General features: G+C 43.3%; 1 protein-coding gene across 1 annotated transcript in view; it reads left to right on the top strand.

Moving 5' to 3' along the window:
* The first annotated feature begins 2,128 nt into the window (after positions 1 to 2,128).
* The window catches only part of LOC126355852 (uncharacterized), a 192,655-nt gene continuing 174,526 nt past the window's right edge, over positions 2,129 to 20,257 (top strand). Inside the window, exon 1 of the mRNA XM_050006338.1 lies at positions 2,129 to 2,246. Coding sequence (XP_049862295.1) covers positions 2,192 to 2,246 — 55 coding nt within the window. The 5' untranslated portion in view covers positions 2,129 to 2,191. The remainder of the gene's footprint in view (positions 2,247 to 20,257) is intronic.

Genomic DNA, 20,257 nt, shown 5'->3' with positions numbered 1-20,257 from the left:
AACTTCAAAATCCGCTTATATCAATCGACCCTTATAGCTGTGATGTTACATGGATTTGAAACATTGATATTTAGAAAGGAAGATGAAGAAAAACTATTAATATTCGAATAAAAGTGCTAAGGAAAATTTTTGGACCTGTACACGACGAAGAATGAACGAAGGAAGAGCATATGGACTATCAGACCAATTGTGTGATTGGATTGAAGAGTTCCTAGGTAACAGAACGCAGCATGTCATTCTCAATGGAGACAAGTATTCCGAAGTAAGAGTGATTTCAGGTGTGCCGCAGGGGAGTGTCGTAGGACCGTTGCTATTCACAATATACATAAATGACCTTGTGGATGACATCGGAAGTTCACTGAGGCTTTTTGCGGATGATGCTGTGGTATATCGAGAGGTTTTAACAATGGAAAATTGTACTGAAATTCAGGAGGATCTCCAGCGAATTGACGCATGGTGCTGGGAATGGCAATTGAATCTCAATGTAGACAAGTGTAATGTGCTGCAAATACATAGAAAGAAAGATCCCATATCATTTAGCGACAATATAGCAGTTCAGCAACTGAAAGCAGTTAATTCCATAAATCATCTGGGAGTACGCATTAGGGGTGATTTAAAATGGAATGATCATATAAAGTTGATCGTCGGTAAAGCAGATGCCAGAGTGAGATTCATTGGAAGAATCCTAAGGAAATGCAATCCGAAAACAAAGGAAGTAGGTTACAGTACACTTGTTCGCCAACTGTTTGAATACTGCTCACCAGTGTGGGATCCGTACCAGATAGGGTTGAGAGAAGAGATAGAGAAGATACAACGGAGAGCAGCGCGCTTTCTTATAGGATCGTTTAGTAATCGCGAAAGTGTTACGGATATGATAGATAAACTCCAGTGGAAGACTCTACAGGAGAGACGCTCAGTAGTTCAGTACGGGTTTTGTTGAAGTTTCGAGAACATACCTTCACCGAGGACTCAAGCAGTATATTGCTCAGTCGTACGTTTATCTCGCGAGGAGACCATGATGATAAAATCAGAGAGATTAGAGCCCACACAGAGGCATACCGACAATCCTTCTTTCCAGGAACAATACGAGACTAGAAAAGAAGGTAGAACCGATAGAGGTACTCAAGGTACCCTCCACCAAACAGCGTCAGGTGGCTTGCGGAGTATGGATGTAGATATAGACGTAGAAGATAACATGGAATGGAGAATAAGAAGAAATGAAGAATTATGATGGCTGTACAAACACTGTAACATCGTCGAAGTGCTCAAGAGGAGAAGGTTGAATTGGGCAGGCCATAGGGCAAGAATGACAGAGAATAGACTACCTAGAATAGCATTCAGCAGAACAATACATGGAACGAGAGGAAGAGAGAGACCCAGAATCCGATGGCGGGATAAGTTTCGGGAGGACACAACTAGGATGAATAGCAACAGCAACTGGACAAACAGCACATTGGACACGCAGAAGTGGAAGAGGCTCATAGAGCACGCGTATGGTGGTAAAGTAAAGTAGCTGCCTTTTATAAAAACGTTGCCGACCGGAGTGGCCGAGCGGTTCTAGGCGCTACATTCTGGAACCGGGCGAACGCTACGGTCGCAGGATCGAATCCTGCCTCGAGCATGGATGTGTGTGATGTCTTTAGGTTAGTTAGATTTAATTAGTTCTAAGTTCTAGGCGACTGATGACCTCAGAAGTCGCATAGTGCTCAGAGCCATTTGAACCATTTTTATAAAAACATTCATTAAACCCACAAATTAGAAGAAATTCTTTTGAGAAGAGTGTCACTGCAGAAAGTAGAGTACGAATATAAAGCGTCTCTTATCCGGCGTATGGTCTGGTTATCGTGAGGACGGAGAGTGCGTCGCAGTGGCCTCGAGCTGCGACGGCAGCTAGGTGTTGGCGCGCGGGACTAGAGCACTGTGTGGCTGCGCCAAGGGAGGCGGCGCGTCTATTTCTGAATGGTCGGAACCGGGTGGACAGACGCCGGCAGCCCGCTCCGCCTGGCCTGTGGCCGGTGTTCCAGTGGTCGCGCGATTTGTGTCGCGGATTGCCATCACAGGCGCCATTTAGCGCCCAAATGCCGGGGCGCCCCGCTAATTGGAGCGGCCGTGCGGCCGGTGCCAGGCGAGACCCCAGCAACAACAACAGCCGCAGACAGCCGCAGAGGGTGATTTACGGCCTCGCTGAGCAATGCGGGTGTCCCGACGCGCACTGCGGCGCACCGCCTCGTGTCGCTCTGTTGACAGTGAGTAATGCGGGTACTTTGCGAACACTTGTTCTTGTCACGCTGCAGTGTCACATCAGAACTACTGCACCATTCTACTAAACTCTCTTTCAGTGACGTAACCAGGCCACGGTAGCCGCTGTATGACCTCTGGGTGCCGCTTCCGTGGTGGCGCTGTTTTGGGACAGGTGGGAAAAAAAAATTAGTGGCGTAAAATAAACTGGGCAAGAGGCAGAGTGAAGTAGGATGTGGAAGGAAAAAGAACAAAAAAGAGAACTGAAATGATAAAAGGGTACTAAAATAAGATGAGCTAAGGGGAGATTCGTCCTCGCGGGATTAGCCGAGCGGTCTAGTAGGGCACTGCAGTCATGGACTGAGTGGCTGGTCCCGGCGGAGGTTCGAGTCCTCCCTCAGGCATGGGTGTGTGTGCTTGTCCTTAGGATAATTTAGGTTCAGTAGTGTGTAAGCATAGGGACTGATGGCCTTAGCAGTTAAGTCCCATAAGATTTCACACACATTTGAACAGTTTTTTTGGAGAGCCTCCCAGCCGTTTTTAAAACTAGATCAGTCGCTAACAGTTGCAAGCATTTTGCACCCCTCCTTCTCGCCCGCCCCCCCCCCCCCTCCTTTGCTATTGTCAGTACAGTATAAAGTTTTCAGTATTGTAATAAAACAAACGAAACATGGAACGATTTAAGATTGCGGCAGCGGCTGTGGCCGTAGAATTACTGTAGTGTTAAGGATACAAGTTTAAGTTCTAACGAAATGTGTAGTTACAATCACATTTTATTAACATTGCAATAATTTTGAAAGGTTTCAGAAAGGAAACACGAAAAACTTTAATTTTTGTTTCCGTATGCAGTTGTGAAACCGGGAGGCGCACGCCTGAGAAGTAATATATATATATATATATATACATATATATATATATATATATATATATATATATATATATATATATATATATATATATATATATATATATATATATATATTAGACTGTCCATTTATTTGATTGAAATTTATACAAATCTATAGTTTCACTCCAATTTTGATGAAATTTTGCACTCTGTACCTTCAATACAAGAGAAACGGAATTGTCTATATTTTCGTAACATAACTTCAAATATATATGTATGTAATATACGAAAGGGAAATGTTCTTGGTCGATGCACTTAAAATTTCTCCATAATCCGCTGATGAACACTAGGACGGAGGGACGGACATTCTGTCTTCAGTCCAGAGACTGGTTTGATGCAGCTCTCCATGATATTCTAACCTGTGCAAGCTTCTTCATCTCCAAATAACTGCTGCAGTCCACATCCTTCCGAATCTGTTTAGTGTATTCATCTCTTGGTCCGCTCTACGATTTTTACCATCCACGCTGCCCTCCAATTCTAATTTGGTGATCCCCTAAAGCCTCAGAATATGTCCTACCAACCGATCCCTTCTTCTAGTCAAGTTCTAGTCAAATCTCTCTTCTCCCAATTCTATTCAGTTCCTCTTCATAAGTTAGGTGATCCACCCATATAATCTTCATTATTCTTCTGTAGCACCATATTTCGAAAGTTCCTATTCTCTTATCGTCTAAATATTTATCGCCCACGTTTCACTTCCATAAAAGGCTGCACTCCATACAAATAGTTTCAGAAAAGACTTCCTGGCACTTAACTCTATACTTGATGTCAACAATTGTATCTTCTTCAGAAACGCTTTCCTTGCCATAGCCAGCCTACATTTTATATTCTCTCTACTTCGACCGTCATCAGTTATTTTCCTCCCAGAATAGCAAAACTCCTTTACTACTTTAAGAGTCTCATTTCCTAATCTAATTCCCTCAGCATCGCTGATTTAATTCGACTACATTCTATTATCCTCGTTTTGCTTTGGTTGATGTTCATCTTATATCCTCCTTTCAAGACACTGTCCATTCCGTTCAAATGCTCTTCCAGGTTCTTTGCTATCCCTGACAGAATTCCAATGTCATCGGCAAACCTCCATGTTTTGTTTCTTCTCCATGAATTTTAATTCCTACTCCAATTTTTTTTGTGTCCTTTACTGCTTGCTCAGTATACAGATTGAACAACATCGGGTATAGGCTACAATCCTGTGTCTGAGGGTATTTTGCTGTTTCATACATCTTGCTCACCAGATGGTAGAGTTTTGTCAGGACTGGCTCTCCCAAGGCCGTCAGTAGTTCCAATGGAATGTTGTCTACTCCAGGGGCCTTGTTTCGACTCAGGTCTTTCAGTGCTCTGTCAAACTCCTCACGCAGTATCGTATCTCCCATTTCATCTTCATCTACATCCTTTTCCATTTCCATAATATTTTCCTCAAGTACATCGCCCTTGTATAGACCCTCTATATACTCCTTCCACCTTTCTGCTTTCCCTTCTTTGCTTAGAACTGGGTTTCCATCTGAGCTCTTGATGTTCATACAAGTGGTTCTCTTATCTCCAAAGGTGTCTTTAATTTTCCTGTATCTATCTTACCATTAGTGAGATAAACCTCTACATCCTTACATTTGTCCTCTAGCCATCCCTGCTTAGCCATTTTGCACTTCCTGTCGATCTCATTTTTGAGACGTTTTTATTCCTTTTTGCCTGCTTCATTTACTGCAGTTTTATATTTTCCCCTTTCATCAATTAAATTCAATATTTCTTCTGTTACCCAAGGATTTCTACTAGCCCTCGTCTTTTTACCCACTTGATCCTCTGCTGCCTTCACTACTTCCTCCCTCAAAGTTACCCATTCTTCTTCTACCGTATTTCTTTCCCCCATTCCTGTCAGTTGTTCCCTTATGCTCTCCCTGAAACTCTGCACAACCCATGGTCCTTTCAGTGTATCCAAGTCCCATCTCCTTAAATTCCCACCTTTTTGCAGTTTCTTCAGTTTTAATCTACAGGTCATAACTAATAGATTGTGGTCAGAGTCCACATCTGCCCCTGGAAATGTATTACAATTTATAACTTGGTTCCTAAATATCTGTCTTACCATTGTATAATCTATCTGATACCTTTTAATATCTCCACGGTTCTTCCTTGTATACAACCTTCTTTCGTGATTCTTAAACCAAGTGTTAGCTATGATTAAGTTGTGCTCTGTGCAAAATTCTACCAGGCGGCTTCCTCTTTCATCTCTTAGCCCCAATCCATATTCACCTACTACGTTTCCTTCTCTCCCTTTTCCCACACTCTAATTCCAGTCACCCATGACTATTAAATTTTCGTGTCCCTTCACTATCTGAATAATTTCTTTTATGTCATCATAAATTTCTTCAATTTCTTCGTCATCTGCAGAGCTAGTTGGCATATAAACTTGTACTACTGTAGCAGGTGTGGGCTTCGTATCTATCTTTGCCACAATAATGTGTTCACTATGCTGTTTGTAGTAGCTTACCCGCATTCCTATTTTCCTATTCATTATTAAACCTACTCCTGCATTACCCCTATTTGATTTTGTGTTTATAACCTTATAGTCACCTTACCAGAAGTCTTGTTCCTCCTGCCACCGAACTTCACTAATTCCCACTATATCTAACTTTAACCTATCCATTTCCATTTTTAAATTTTTTAACCTACCTGCCCGATTAAGGGTTCTGACATTCCACGCTCCGATCCGTAGAACGCCAGCTTTCTTTCTCTTGATAATGTCACCTTCTTGAGTAGTCCCCCTCCCGGAGATCCGAATGGGGGACTATTTTACCTCAGGAATATTTTACCCAAGAGGACGCCATCATCATTTAATCATACAGTAAAGCTGCATGCCCACGGGAAAAAATACGGCCGTAGTTTCCCCTTGCTTTCAGCTGTTCGCAGTACCAGCACAGCAAGGCCGTTTTGGTTATTGTTACAAGGCCAGATCAGTCAATCATCCAGACTGTTGCCCATGCAACTACTGATAAGGCTGCTGGCCCTCTTCAGGAGCCTCTCAACAAATACCCCTCTGTTGTGGCAGTACCTACGGTACGGCTATCTGTATCGCTGAGGCACGCAAGCCTCCCCAGCAACGGCAAGGTCCATGGTTCATGGGGGGGGGGGGGGGGGAAGGGGGGGGGGGGAGTTGTCCACCTATGAGAGCCTATTTCGTACTGGACTTAGCGGTCACGGAGCAGTGCGGTCGAGGTCCCATCATAGACACGTTGCAACATTTACTTATGATCACGAAGAGAACACGCACTGCCTTAGAAGACAAAAAGCGTTTCTCATTCGATCCATTGAGACCACTTTTTCGGCTGATATCCTGTAGCATCCACACTACTCCTACTATCCGAGGGCGAAGCCCAATACAGTCACATTGCTATTGGAGCACTTTTTACATTGCAGTGTAGATGGAAGGTTCTATACGGACCCGCTCGCCAACCACCAGTATATGGCCACTGCACATTGGAAGTGTTTGCGCCTGTCACGGTATCGGAACTTATTTACCAATATATTGAACCTTCTATTTCGTCGTCAAGTTATGGGCCTTTCTCAGATATATTGTTTCACTGTTATATAATTTTTGTGGCCCTGTTGGTCATTTTTATTTTTTCAAACAAAATCAAATAAAAATAAAAAAACAGTTGCAGGCAAGGATTGGAAAGCATTTTTTATTTCTTATTTTTTGAAGTGTAAAAAAGGCGGTACTGTATAGTATTGACTCCGATTTTTCTTTTATTCTATTTTGGGTAACAAGTACACTTTGGAGTAAAAAATAGCACGTATACTTTGAAATTTAAAAATAAAAGTAAGTGCTAAAGCTAGAGTCTGGTACACAAAAGGTTAAAAAAAGTGGTAAACGTCACGAAATGTAGATACGAAGTCGCGATTCGAGACCACACACTTCCCTATTTTTTAGGGCAGTAAAGTGCATGCCTCCAAACCGAGAGATTGCGGCATCGAATCTCCACGAAGCCATGTATTTTTATTCTTCGTTTTAACCTGGTTTTCCCCTCTCAACCATGTGAGGAATCGCCAGAAACAATACATGGCTCGGATTCTCCCTTAAATCGTCCCTTCCACGGCTGTAAAACTGCGGTAGGTTAAGGACACGCAACATAGGCGAAATGGGTTCCAATAAAAAGGCTTGCACCAGGCTGTTGAGCTACATGAAATTAAATTTATCGTCTATATACATAATTATGGTTTTTCGGAATTCTCAGAGCAGTTCGAGAGTAAATCAGTTCGAATCCTGGAGATGGAAAACATTTTCACTGCCCGTGTTTGACCGGCAAGTGGAGGAGAATGGGTGGCGTAAAGTTCCTGGTCACATGTCTTTGCGTCGATGTCCTGGTTTAAACACCAGACCTCTCTGCAGCGTCTCATGAAGTGAGGGTATAGGACACTATTGATGGTGATCCGTTTGTCGGATGTGGACGTTAAAATTGTGGCCCCCTTGGTGTTACTCGTGAGAAGTTGGCTACATGCCGACAATGGGTTTCACCCTTTCCCTTCTCTCATCGTTATCGTAAAACACAAACATTACACTTCACTCCAACACACACACACACACACACACACACACACACACACACTGACTGACTGACTGAGAATACATACACGCAGTACTAAGATTCAAAAAAAATGGTTCAAATGGCTCTGAACACTATGGGACTTAACATCTGTGGTCATCAGTCCCCTAGAACATAGAACTACTTAAACCTAACTAACCTAAGGACATCACACACATGCATGCCCGAGGCACGATTCGAACCTGCGACGGTAGCAGTCGCGCGGTTCCGGACTGAGCGCCGGCAGTACTAAGAAAATTGGATCGGAGCATGTTGCAAACAAGTAAAAGAAAAAATCTCAGAGCTATGGGATTCTTCGCGCTTGTCTGTTTCTCTTTAAAAAAAAAATACAGTCGCAAAACTTTTCCGTAATGCTGACAACAGCTTTCTTTGAATTAGTAGGTCGACAGCTATTTATATAACTTTCTCACCTCAATATGATGACATTATAGAGGTGCCATACATTGTATTCCATCCGTACTTCTAACTAAATCAGGGCAGAATTCACGAATTATATGGGAGGATTGAAGTTGAATGTATTTTACTGTTTCGAGTAATTCATGAAACGTAATCTTGTAATTGTTGATGATGTACGGATATGGTGACACGACGCTGCCGAATTCTGTTTCCTCCTATACGCATCGCACCAGGTGTTTATGGCTTTGAACTGAAGAATTTGTGACAGCAGTGGGTCTGTTGTAGCCATTGCCCAATGCCATAGTATTCGTGGAATAACCATATGTAGATCGTTTCTACCCTCTGTAAAACGATGTGACACCCACAATCGATCATTTTATACTCATCTTGAGTCGATCCTTCGCTTGTAATTTGGATCCTCCATCGCGCTTGCTGTTTTGTAATTGTGTACTTGTATACGCGCACATGGCCTGTACAGATTAACACTCTTACTAACAGTTTTTGTTTATCTACAAGACGACAGTGGCAATTTTAGTCCCAATTCTTTATGAATGAGGACTAAACGATATGTAAGAATGATTCGCATCTTCATTTCATATACTGTCAACAGATGACTACCTCAGGAGAGAATGGCCTATTTCTCTTTGTACTCCGGACATTTGTTTACCCCAATTTCTCCCTAGTTTTGTTGAATACTGAAGTCTTAGCCAGGTGCAAATTAAAAGGAGTAAAGAAATGCAGAATAGGAAGGCAACAGAAGCAGATGGAATAAATGCAGAACTGTGGAGATATGGTTGACCAATACTAAATCAGAGATATCTTAATCTAGTTAATGGATGTTGGAATGGATATCACATTCCACCAAATGCCGAAGTTACGCCTATATTTTAATGTTCAAATGTGTGTGAAATCTTATGGGACTTAACTACTAAGGTCATGAGTCCCTAAGCTTACACACTCTTTAACCTAAATTATCCTAAGGACAAACACACAAACCCATGCCCGAGGAGGACTCGAGCCTCCGCTGGGACCAGCCGCACAGTCCATGACTGCAGCGCCTGAGACCACTCGGCTAATCCCGCGCGGCACCTATATAAAAAAAGTGTCAGAAACAGGTGTGAAAATGATAGGGGAGTAGTTGTTTTGAATGTAAGATATAAAGTACATGCAAGGAAAGTACAAGAGCACGAGCCATCAGAGATTTTATTACTAGAAGAACAAAGTGGTTTCCCAAAAGGGACGATCCTGTACAGATACCACTATCAAACAGATAATAGAAGAAAGAAGGGAATATAAGCTTCAAAGTTATATATTGTCATTGATTACGAAAAATCATTCAAGCGAGTAAGTAGGAAAAAATTATAGCACGTCGTGACTGAAAGAATATATCTGAATAACCTAATTAAAGTATTTAAATGTATATATAAAGATAGAAGAGAGTACATGTCGAAAATGGAAGATATTGTTAAAACATCATATAATAGTCAAGGGTTTTCTAAGGCATTAACAAAAGTTGGACCCTGAAGTGAAGTAACAGCAGCAGGTGAAGATATGTGCTGGACCGGGGCTCGAACAGAAATCTCCCTATTATTGCTAGCGGTCGCCTTCATCTCCTGGGCCACCTGTGCACGCTTTCCATCTGGCTCAATTCCCCAGCTTGTTGCAGCCTACTAGCAAGCGTCACCTGCCCACGCAGCCCTCGCTCACCACTTTGCACTCCTGCAATATTTCGATCTTGGTCTGCATCCGCACTGATACAATGGATCTTTGGTCATCGCACCTTATATAAATACAGTGATAGTCTTATTAAAAACCCTGAAGCGAATTAGATGACGCTGAGACAAGTAATTTAACACAAGAGACATGGGGTCGCAAATGTTACGAAATACATGAAGAATGGGAGAGAAAAGTTGAACGTGTGAGGTCATCAGATGACGTACCTCGCTACAAGTACAGCGGATGGGCTTGTCGATCCTACTCTCGCTGAGAGGTGACAAAGCAACGCATCGCTCCACAAGACTACTCTTTTTTGGCAAATGTAAACCGATTCATCGTAATCTTGTATTGCCGCTTCCATGAGCACACCTGTATCACATCGGATAATGCAAGAACGAAAACAGTTTATCCTAGATAAGCGATGTGTAGCACTACCTCCTACTAGTGAAGGTATTATCCAGAAGCTCAACCACTGCAGCGAGGTACGTCATCTGGTGTCTTAACATATTCAACATTTGTCATTCAATTTTAGAGTACTTCCCGACATATGCTCCCCCATGTGTCTTACATTACTTGTTTCAGCGTCGTCTACATCGCTTTGGGGTTTTTAAACGTTAATAAGACTCAGCCTGTGCCCACAAGGTGAGGAAAAATGTCCCGCACTTCGGCTTCTCATCCCACGTCATAGCAGCATGAATTGTGCATTTTGCCGCCGCTCTCCTATTAGCTCAGTGAGACGAGACAATGCTTTTTTTTTCAATTAAAGGATCAAACTATATCTAATTTACACCTCCACAACGTATTTCTTTTTGTTATTGTTACTCTTATTTAAACATTAAGAGGTAACATGAACTTCTTACAGACGTAAATGATCTTTTCTTTTCGTCTATGACACAAATAAAAACAACATAAAATAATAATGGGTACAGTAACTTCATCTGTATCCAATGAGATACAATAAACACAGCAGATAGGCTACACTAGACTGTGCACTATGCTCTGCACAATAACTCCATTCTGTACGTTTGGCTCACAGAGCCAGTACCTACAGATACGAGCAACATTCACTTTAGAGAAGATGCTCAAAGTGACCACCTTCCATTCACATACACTCCGCCGCCCGCTGCATCATGCTCGGCAGAACCCTAGGCAATACACCTGCAGCCACACTATCACTGAAGCTGCACGCACGTAAGCTATTACGCCCTGTACATCCATGGGTGAAATAGTATAAACTTGCTGTTTCAGGTGTCCCTACAACTAAAAATCTTTTGGATTAAGTTGCGGGGAACATGGAGGTCAGAATATTGGAACTCCACAACCAATCCATTTTCTTAGAAACGATTCATATAAATAGGTCCACACATTCATTCCGAAGTGTAGCAGTGCACCACTATGCTAAGACTATAGCTGTCACCGAACTTGAGAGGAATGTTTTGTAATGCGTCAGGCGAAGTATTGCAAATAATCTTACCACACAGGGGTTCATTCAACTTGTGCGGCATTACGTAACGGTCCAAAACCATTCCTCCCACGTTTCCAGCCCACAGGTTTGTGCCAAAGCCTGTCCGAAAGCCACGTTCATGAGGGACAAGTGAGTTGTGTTCATACCAATAATGGCTGTTGTAGAGATTGAAAATACCTTTATGAGTGAAGCTAGATCCGCCATTCCATATCATGTAGTTTATAAAATATTTGTTATTTTTCACTTGGTGCAAAAACCGAGCAAGGTGGCGTGGTGGCTAGCCTACTGGAGTTTAATTCTGAAGGACAATGGTTCAAACGCGCATCCGGCCATTCACATTTAAGTTTTCCGTGATTCACCTAAATCGCTCTAGACAAATGCCGGGATGGTTCCTTTGAATTAGCACAGGCTATTTTTCCCCACGCTTGACACAATCAGATTCTGCGCTCCGTCTCTAATTACCTCGATGTAGACAGGACGTTAAACCAATTCTTTCTTCCTTCCTTCCTTCTTCCTTGGTGCAAAAGCCATTCACAAAACTGTACTCGTCGGCTGCGGTCTTATGGCCGCTGGTGTTAACGTGTAATCATGTGGATGCAATTCTTCAATGTGCAACCCTTCAACAGTCAGTCTTTGAGATATCGTGAATAGCCTTGCATTATCATGGGTACTTCGCCGAGGTGATTACTGAATAGTTCAAGAATCGCGTCTTATGTTTGTGGAGTATGAATATTCCTTGGGCGACCTCTGTTCATTCCTTGTGGCTGAAGATAACCTTTTTCCCAAAGACGTTGCTCCAGGCAATGAAAAACATTCATATCACAATGCTGCCTTTGAGGTTATCATGTAGCATACGCACGTGCAGTAGCAGAATCATAGTTATCATAAGTACCCAGCACCAAAATCATATCGATCTATTCCCCGTTTATACACTCCTGGAAATGGAAAAAAGAACACATTGACACCGGTGTGTCAGACCCACCATACTTGCTCCGGACACTGCGAGAGGGCTGTACAAGCAATGATCACACGCACGGCACAGCGGACACACCAGGAACCGCGGTGTTGGCCGTCGAATGGCGCTAGCTGCGCAGCATTTGTGCACCGCCGCCGTCAGTGTCAGCCAGTTTGCCGTGGCATACGGAGCTCCATCGCAGTCTTTAACACTGGTAGCATGCCGCGACAGCGTGGACGTGAACCGTATGTGCAGTTGACGGACTTTGAGCGAGGGCGTATAGTGGGCATGCGGGAGGCCGGGTGGACGTACCGCCGAATTGCTCAACACGTGGGGCGTGAGGTCTCCACAGTACATCGATGTTGTCGCCAGTGGTCGGCGGAAGGTGCACGTGGCCGTCGACATGGGACCGGACCGCAGCGACGCACGGATGCACGCCAAGACCGTAGGATCCTACGCAGTGCCGTAGGGGACCGCACCGCCACTTCCCAGCAAATTAGGGACACTGTTGCTCCTGGGGTATCGGCGAGGACCATTCGCAACCGTCTCCATGAAGCTGGGCTACGGTCCCGCACACCGTTAGGCCGTCTTCCGCTCACGCCCCAACATCGTGCAGCCCGCCTCCAGTGGTGTCGCGACAGGCGTGAATGGAGGGACGAATGGAGACGTGTCGTCTTCAGCGATGAGAGTCGCTTCTGCCTTGGTGCCAATGATGGTCGTATGCATGTTTGGCGCCGTGCAGGTGAGCGCCACAATCAGGACTGCATACGACTGAGGCACACAGGGCCAACACCCGGCATCATGGCGTGGTTAGCGATCTCCTACACTGGCCGTACACCTCTGGTGATCGTCGAGGGGACACTGAATAGTGCACGGTACATCCAAACCGTCATCGAACCCATCGTTCTACCATTCCTAGACCGGCAAGGGAACTTGCTGTTCCAACAGGACAATGCACGTCCGCATGTATCCCGTGCCACCCAGCGTGCTGCAGAAGGTGTAAGTCAACTACCCTGGCCAGCAAGATCTCCGAATCTGTCCCCCATTGAGCATGTTTGGGACTGGATGAAGCGTCGTCCTACGCGGTATGCACATCCAGCACGAACGCTGGTCCAACTGAGGCGCCAGGTGGAAATGGCATGGCAAGCCGTTCCACAGGACTACATCCAGCATCTCTACGATCGTCTCCATGGGAGAATAGCAGCCTGCATTGCTGCGAAAGGTGGATATACACTGTACTAGTGCCGACATTGTGCATGCTCTGTTGCCTGTGTCTATGTGCCTGTGGTTCTGCCAGTGTGATCATGTGATGTATCTGACCCCAGGAATGTGTCAATAAAGTTTCCCCTTCCTGGGACAATGAATTCACGGTGTTCTTATTTCAATTTCCAGGAGTGTAGACTTCACTGGGAAGCCACTCTGCAGGAATTTGACAGGACCAGTTATGATTCTGAACTGCGCAATGAGTCGACAGGTGCATGCAGTTTAATGTATCCGTCATGAGGTAGGCTACTATCGTCTGGCTAAATTAAGCCCTGCTTATAGACGAAGAGATCTAAGGAATGGATGTCTCAAACTAAAAAGTGATCATGATGAGGATTCGAACCGTAGCTCCATAGTGGATGGGGATTTGATGCTGCAGCAGTCTACTCAATGAGCTTCAATGGTGAGGTTCTAACACGTATGAGACTGGTTCTGATCTATCTTCCCATCACAGTTGCGCAAGGACGCTCTGTGAGTGCTTTAGGAATTTGGTGTTGAACTTACAGCCTGCAGGGTAGGAAGAGACCATGTCACATACGCAGAGATCAGAAGAGTGTAGCAATACGGAGAGTGATGTAATCAGACAGCGATATCAATGGTGGTTCCACTACACTCGTTATTAAGGTTTATTTTTACTCTAAGTACGACTTCATGACATAGAAATGTTAGAAAAATTACGCACAGGATGTCAAAATATTGATACAGGGTTGTCACAACTGTGAAGCGAAATTCCTAACTATTTCAAGGTTCTGTAATGGTAAGATGGTTGATGACCATGTCTGGGGGTTGGATAAAAAATGCAAACAAATTAAATATAATTGGGCCAGAGATATCAATTACGTTAAAATATACAATGAAAATACCCAAAATTGAATGGGGACAGTAAAGAGCGATCAAAAAGAAGTACACAATTAAAACAATTCATAACTCTACAGTGGCTGATAAAGCTTTTCGTTACATCAGACATCTCGCATTTCTGCTTCAATTCGGCCTGACAATCATGAGTATGTTTAACTACAGGTCATGGCTGAATGTACAAAAGAAAATAGGAGAGACGGAGACGACCACTGTTCGGAGTATCAAATGAATATCACTTGCTAAAGTGGCGTGAGGGCGTGTGTGTTTACCTTGCATCGACGGCGGCAGTGGTGGCTGTCGGCGTGAGCTATGAACCTAAGAATCTATTCTAAATCTGTCTTGATTGTTAAACACCTGTCGGATAAAATTCCTACGGCTTCGGTGAAGCCTAGACCCCTAGTTATTCTCTAGCTAAGTTATTTGGCATGGTACACGCTATTTGGCTGAAATAGTGCATACGTCGTTGCTCTAAAATCGCTCGCAAGCGTTAACTGTCAGTTCTCGGTGCGATTCTCTGTACTAGGAGACTTTGCAGGTGAACTCCTTATGAGCTAAGATGACCCTGTGAACAAGTGTTCACATAATGACTCTCGCAACGCAAGTCGCCTTGCTCAAACACTCGACGATTTTCTGCAAGAGAAGAGCCAATTACTCTGTTTACAATTTGCCTATATCAAAGCTGGTGGCCACGCGTTTTTCTTTCTCGCCAATCAGGGCATTCATACTTTTCATAACTCCACCCACTAGAGTTTTTGTAGCCTATTGCAGGCATCGTTTCTTTCGTAGGGCAGAGTTACAAATTATGCTACGTAATACTGAGGTAAACAGCTCTTTCTTTCATGCGACTTTTAACGCATGTGGCCACAATGAGTCCACAAAGTTCTGAGTTGGGATTCTCTGGACGTTTTATCTGGGCCCTCGCATCATATTCGTATAGAAAGGCTTTAAGCAGGGACAAAGCCTGCTTTTGCCAGTGGGCTACACAGTGGCGGCGGAATCTCATTGTGTCCGGTAGGTATCCCGTGGCGAGAGTTTTTTAGCCACGCGGGATGACGTGCCGGCATAAATTCTCCTTTCCTTCAGAACTGCGTCTCGTAGCTCGTGTCGGGGAAATTACTTGCATGCAATTACTAGTATGAGCGTTTGTGGTTAATATTCATGAAGTTCTGACTTATTTATTACATCTGCATATCAATAAAATTCATTCAGTTTTACGCAACTACATCGTGTGGCACATCAAGCTAACCGGAATTGTTTCAGGAATTCAGTGTACGGCGTGTTATTCGTTTGACACCTTACAAGGTGATAAATCTTCTTTATGCATTCTAATTTTCCGAATGATGTGACAGTGTTGCCAACTTGTCGTTTTCACACATGTCTTTTCAAAATACAGCCGATCTGGTTTTGATAGATAAACTTTTGTCATCTACATCTATATCAACATAGATACTCTGTAAACCACCATACGGTGCATGACGGAAAGGGCACTACTAGTCAATTCCTTTCCAGTTCCACTCTCAAATACAGAGAGGAGATTACAGCTGTCTGTAGGCCTCCATATGACCCGTAATTTCTCATATCTTACCTCTGTGGCCCTTACACGCAATATATGTTGGCGACAATACAATCTTCTGGCAATCAGCTTCAAATGCCAATTCTCTAATTTATCTCAATGGTGTTTCTCGAAAGGAACATCGCATTCTGTCCAGGGACTCCCATTTGAGTTCCCGAAGCATCTCCACAAAACTTACGTGTTGTTTTTGACATATTGGTACCAAATCTAGCAGCATGCCTCTGAATTGCTTCGATGTATTCCTTCAATAGACCCGGTATGGGTCCCAAACACTCGAGCATTACTCAAGAATAGGTCGTATCAGCATCATATGTGCAGTTTCCTTTACAGGTGACCCACTCTGTCCTAATATTCTCCCCGTAAACCGAAGCGACCTTTCACCTTCCCTGCCAAAGTTCCCTTTGCAACGTTACGCTGAGATATTTAAACAACGTGACTGTCAGGCAGGTCACTTGTAATACTGTATCCAAACAATACAGTTTTGATCTTCCTACTCATCCACATCAACTTACATTTTTTCACATTTAGGGCTAGCTGCCATTCATCATACCAACTGGAAATTTTGTCTAAGTCACCTTGTATCTTCCTACAGTCACTCAACTTCGACACCTTATCGTACACCAAGGCAGCATCAGTAAACAACCGCAGATTGCTGCCCATCCTACCCGATAAATCAATTGTGCATATCGTGAACAATAAGGGGCCTATCACGCTTCCCCGGGACACTCCTGATGATACCTTTCTCTCTGATGAACACTCACTATCAAGGACAACTTACTGACTATTATAATTTAAGAAGTCTTCGAGCCACTCACATATCTGTGAACTTATTCCATATTCCTGTACCTTCATTAACTGCCTGCAGTGTGGCACCATGTCAAATGCTTTACGGAAATCTAGAATCTGCCTGTTGCCCTTCATCCATAGACCTCAGTATATCATGCGAGAAAAGGGCAAGCTGAGGCTTGAATGAGCGATGCTTTCTAAAACCATACTGATTCATGGACATAAGCTTCTCGATATCAACAAAGTTTATTGTATTCGAACTGACAATATGGTCAAGGATTCTGCAGGTAACAGAAATTAAGGAGGTTAGTCTGTAATCTCACGGGTCAATTCTTTTACCCTTCTTATATACTGATGTCACCTGCGCTTTATTCCAGTCGCTTGGAACTTTGTGCTGGGCGAGGGGTTCGCGATATATGCTAGCTAGGTTAGGGCCCAACGCTGTAGAATAGTCTTTGTAAAATGGAAATGGAATTCCATCCCGACCTGGTGATTTATTTGCTTTTAAATCTTTCAGTTGTTTGTCTATGCACGTTATGCTTATTGCTGTGTCGTCTGTACTGCAGCATGTCCGATGGTCCAATGACGGTATGTTTGCATGCTTCTCCTGTGTGACCGATTTCGTGAACGTGAAATTTAAAACTTCGGCTTTCGTTTTGCTTCGAATCCTGCCTCGGGCATGGATGTGTGTGATGTCCTTTTTGACTGATGACCTAAGATGTTAAGTCCCATAGTGCTCAGAGCCATTTTTTTTTCGTTTTGCTGTCTTCAACTGCCACACCAGACTAGTCAACAAGGGACTGAATAGGAGCCTTAGATCAGCTTAGCGATTTTACACAAGACGAGAATTTTCTCGGGTTCTCTGCCAGATCTTTTGCTAAGGTGTGATGGTGGTAGGTGATGTATGTTTCGCGCACAGATCTTTTTCAGGCGCACGAATATCTACTAACCTTTGCCTGTCTTCATTTGTGCGTTCCCTTTTGAACCTCAACATCCTCCTAATTTCGTTATTTAGCCATGGTGGGACTTTTCATTCCTTTATTCACTTACTAGGCACATAACTCAGCAGACCACAATTTACATTCTGTTTAAGCCTTACCCATAATTTCTCTACATCCATCTTGCCGAAACTAAGTGATTCCAGTTCTCAGTCTAAGCGTGATGCTAATAACCGCTTATCTGCTCTATCTAGCACAAGCACTCTCCTAGCCTTCTTGACTGATTTATTGTTGTTGATTTTGTTGTGGTCGTCAGTCCTGAGATTGGTATGATGCAGCTCTCCATGCTTCTCTATCCTGTGCAAGCTTCATCATCTCCCAGTACGTACTGTAGCCTACATCCTTCAGAATCTACTTAGTGTATTCATCTCTTGATCTTCCTCTATGATTTTTATCCTCCAGGCTGCCCTCCAATACTAAATTGGTGATCCCTTGATGCCTCAGAACATGTCCTACCAACCGATCCCTTCTTCTTGTCAAGTTGTGCCACAAACTCCTCTTCTCCCCAATCCTATTCAGTACCTCCTCTTTAGTAATGTGATCTACCCATCTAATATTCAGCATTCTTCTGTAGCACCACATTTCGAAAGCTTCTATTCTCTTCTTGTTCAAACTATTTATCGTCCATGTTTCACTTCCATACACGACTACACTCCATACAAATACTTTCAGAAACGACTTCCTTGATATACTTGATGTTGACAAATTTCTCTTCTTCAGAAACGTTTTCCTTGCCATTGCCAGTCTACATTTTATATCCTCTCTACTTCGACGATCATCAGTTATTTTGTTTCCCAAATAGCAAAACTCCTTTACTACTTTAAGTGTCTCATTTCCTAATCCAATTCCCTCAGCATCACCCGACTTAATTCCACTACATTCCATTATCCTCGTTTTGCTTTTGTTGATGTTCACCTTATATCCTCCTTTCAAGACACTGTCCATTACGTTCAACTGCTCTTCCAAGTCCTTCCCTGTCTCTGACAGAATTGCAATATCATCGGCGAACGTCGAAGTTTTTATTTCTTCTCCATGGATTTTAATACCTACTCCGAATTTTTCTTTTGTTTCCTTTACTGCTTGCTCAATATACAGATTGAATAGCATCGGGGAGAGGCTACAACCCTGTCTCACTCCCTTCCCAACCACTGCTTCCCTTTCATGTCCATCGACTCTTATAACTGCCACCTGGTTTCTGTACAACTTGTAAATAGCCTTTCGCTCCCTGTATTTTACCCCTACCACCTTTAGAATTTTGAAGAGAGTATTCCAGTCAACATTGTCAAAAGCTTTCACTAAGTCTACAAATGCTAGAAACGTAGTTTTGCCTTTTCTTAATCTACCTTCTGAAATAAATCGTAGGGTCAGTATTGCCTCACGTGTTCCAATATTTTTACGGAATCCAAACTGATCTTCGCCAAGGTCGGCTTCTACCAGTTTTTCCATTCGTCTGTAAAGAATTCGCGTTAGTATTTTGCAGCTGTGACTTATTGAACTGATTAATTTTCACATCTGTCAACGCCTGCTTTCTTTGGGATTGGAATTGTTATATTCTTATGCTGATGTATTAAATTTCGCAATCTTAGTTGCGATAATGACATCATGATCGCTAAAAATGCCCATTTATATACTAACATTGTCGACAAGATCTGGCCTACTTGTAGCTAGCAGTTCTATGCTACTTCCATTACGTGGGCTGCCTAGCTAGCTGCTGAAGACAGTTTTCAGAAAATATGCTCAAAAATATTTCACGTGACTGACTGTCTGTCTGTACCTCCCATGCATTGAATCTATAGACATCCCAGTCTATACTCGGTAGGTCAAAGTCGTCTCCAACTAGTATTGCAAGGTCTGGGTATTAACGCGCTATTGACTGTAGACTTTCTTTGAATGGCTCTAGAAACGTCACAGCAGAATCAGGTGGCCCTTAAAAGTATCCTACAATTAACTTGATTTCACCTAATCTGTTATACGTGACCAGATCTAACTCAAAAGAGACAATATTTTTAGCAACTGCAATGAACACTCCTCCTCCTATGGCCTCTAATCTGTCTGTCTGACATACGTTCTACGATTTGCTAAATATCTCAGAGCTTTCCACTTTGGGTTGCATCTAACCCTCGGTCCCAAGAATAGTATGAGAGCTATAACTTTCCTGGAGGACACATTGTTACAAATACTTTGACAGTTCACTGATAAAATTTGACAGTCGAAGTGTCTTTACCATGGACGCAGTCTGACTTCACTTGCTGCGCATCGACTGGCAAGTGTTCATCAAAGTACCTCAAAGTACTACCTAGTCTAAAAAAAATCCTGATGTGCCCTCCAAGTAGCCAGCTACCTGAGTATCTGCCTCCTTTGTTTAGAGCGCCCCTGACCAGTCGAGGAGTGTCCCACCAGTCCCCACACGACAATGCAGGTCTAGACAGTCACAGAGTCGATGAAGCCTTTGGTTGAGGCCCTCTATTCAGCTTCAAGGACCCTCACCAACTCTGGAAATTGCGAGCTCT

This window comes from Schistocerca gregaria, chromosome 3, assembly GCF_023897955.1.
Source record: "Schistocerca gregaria isolate iqSchGreg1 chromosome 3, iqSchGreg1.2, whole genome shotgun sequence".
Classification (NCBI taxonomy): Eukaryota; Metazoa; Arthropoda; class Insecta; order Orthoptera; family Acrididae; genus Schistocerca; species Schistocerca gregaria.
This window is presented reverse-complemented; position numbering and strand designations above follow the sequence as displayed.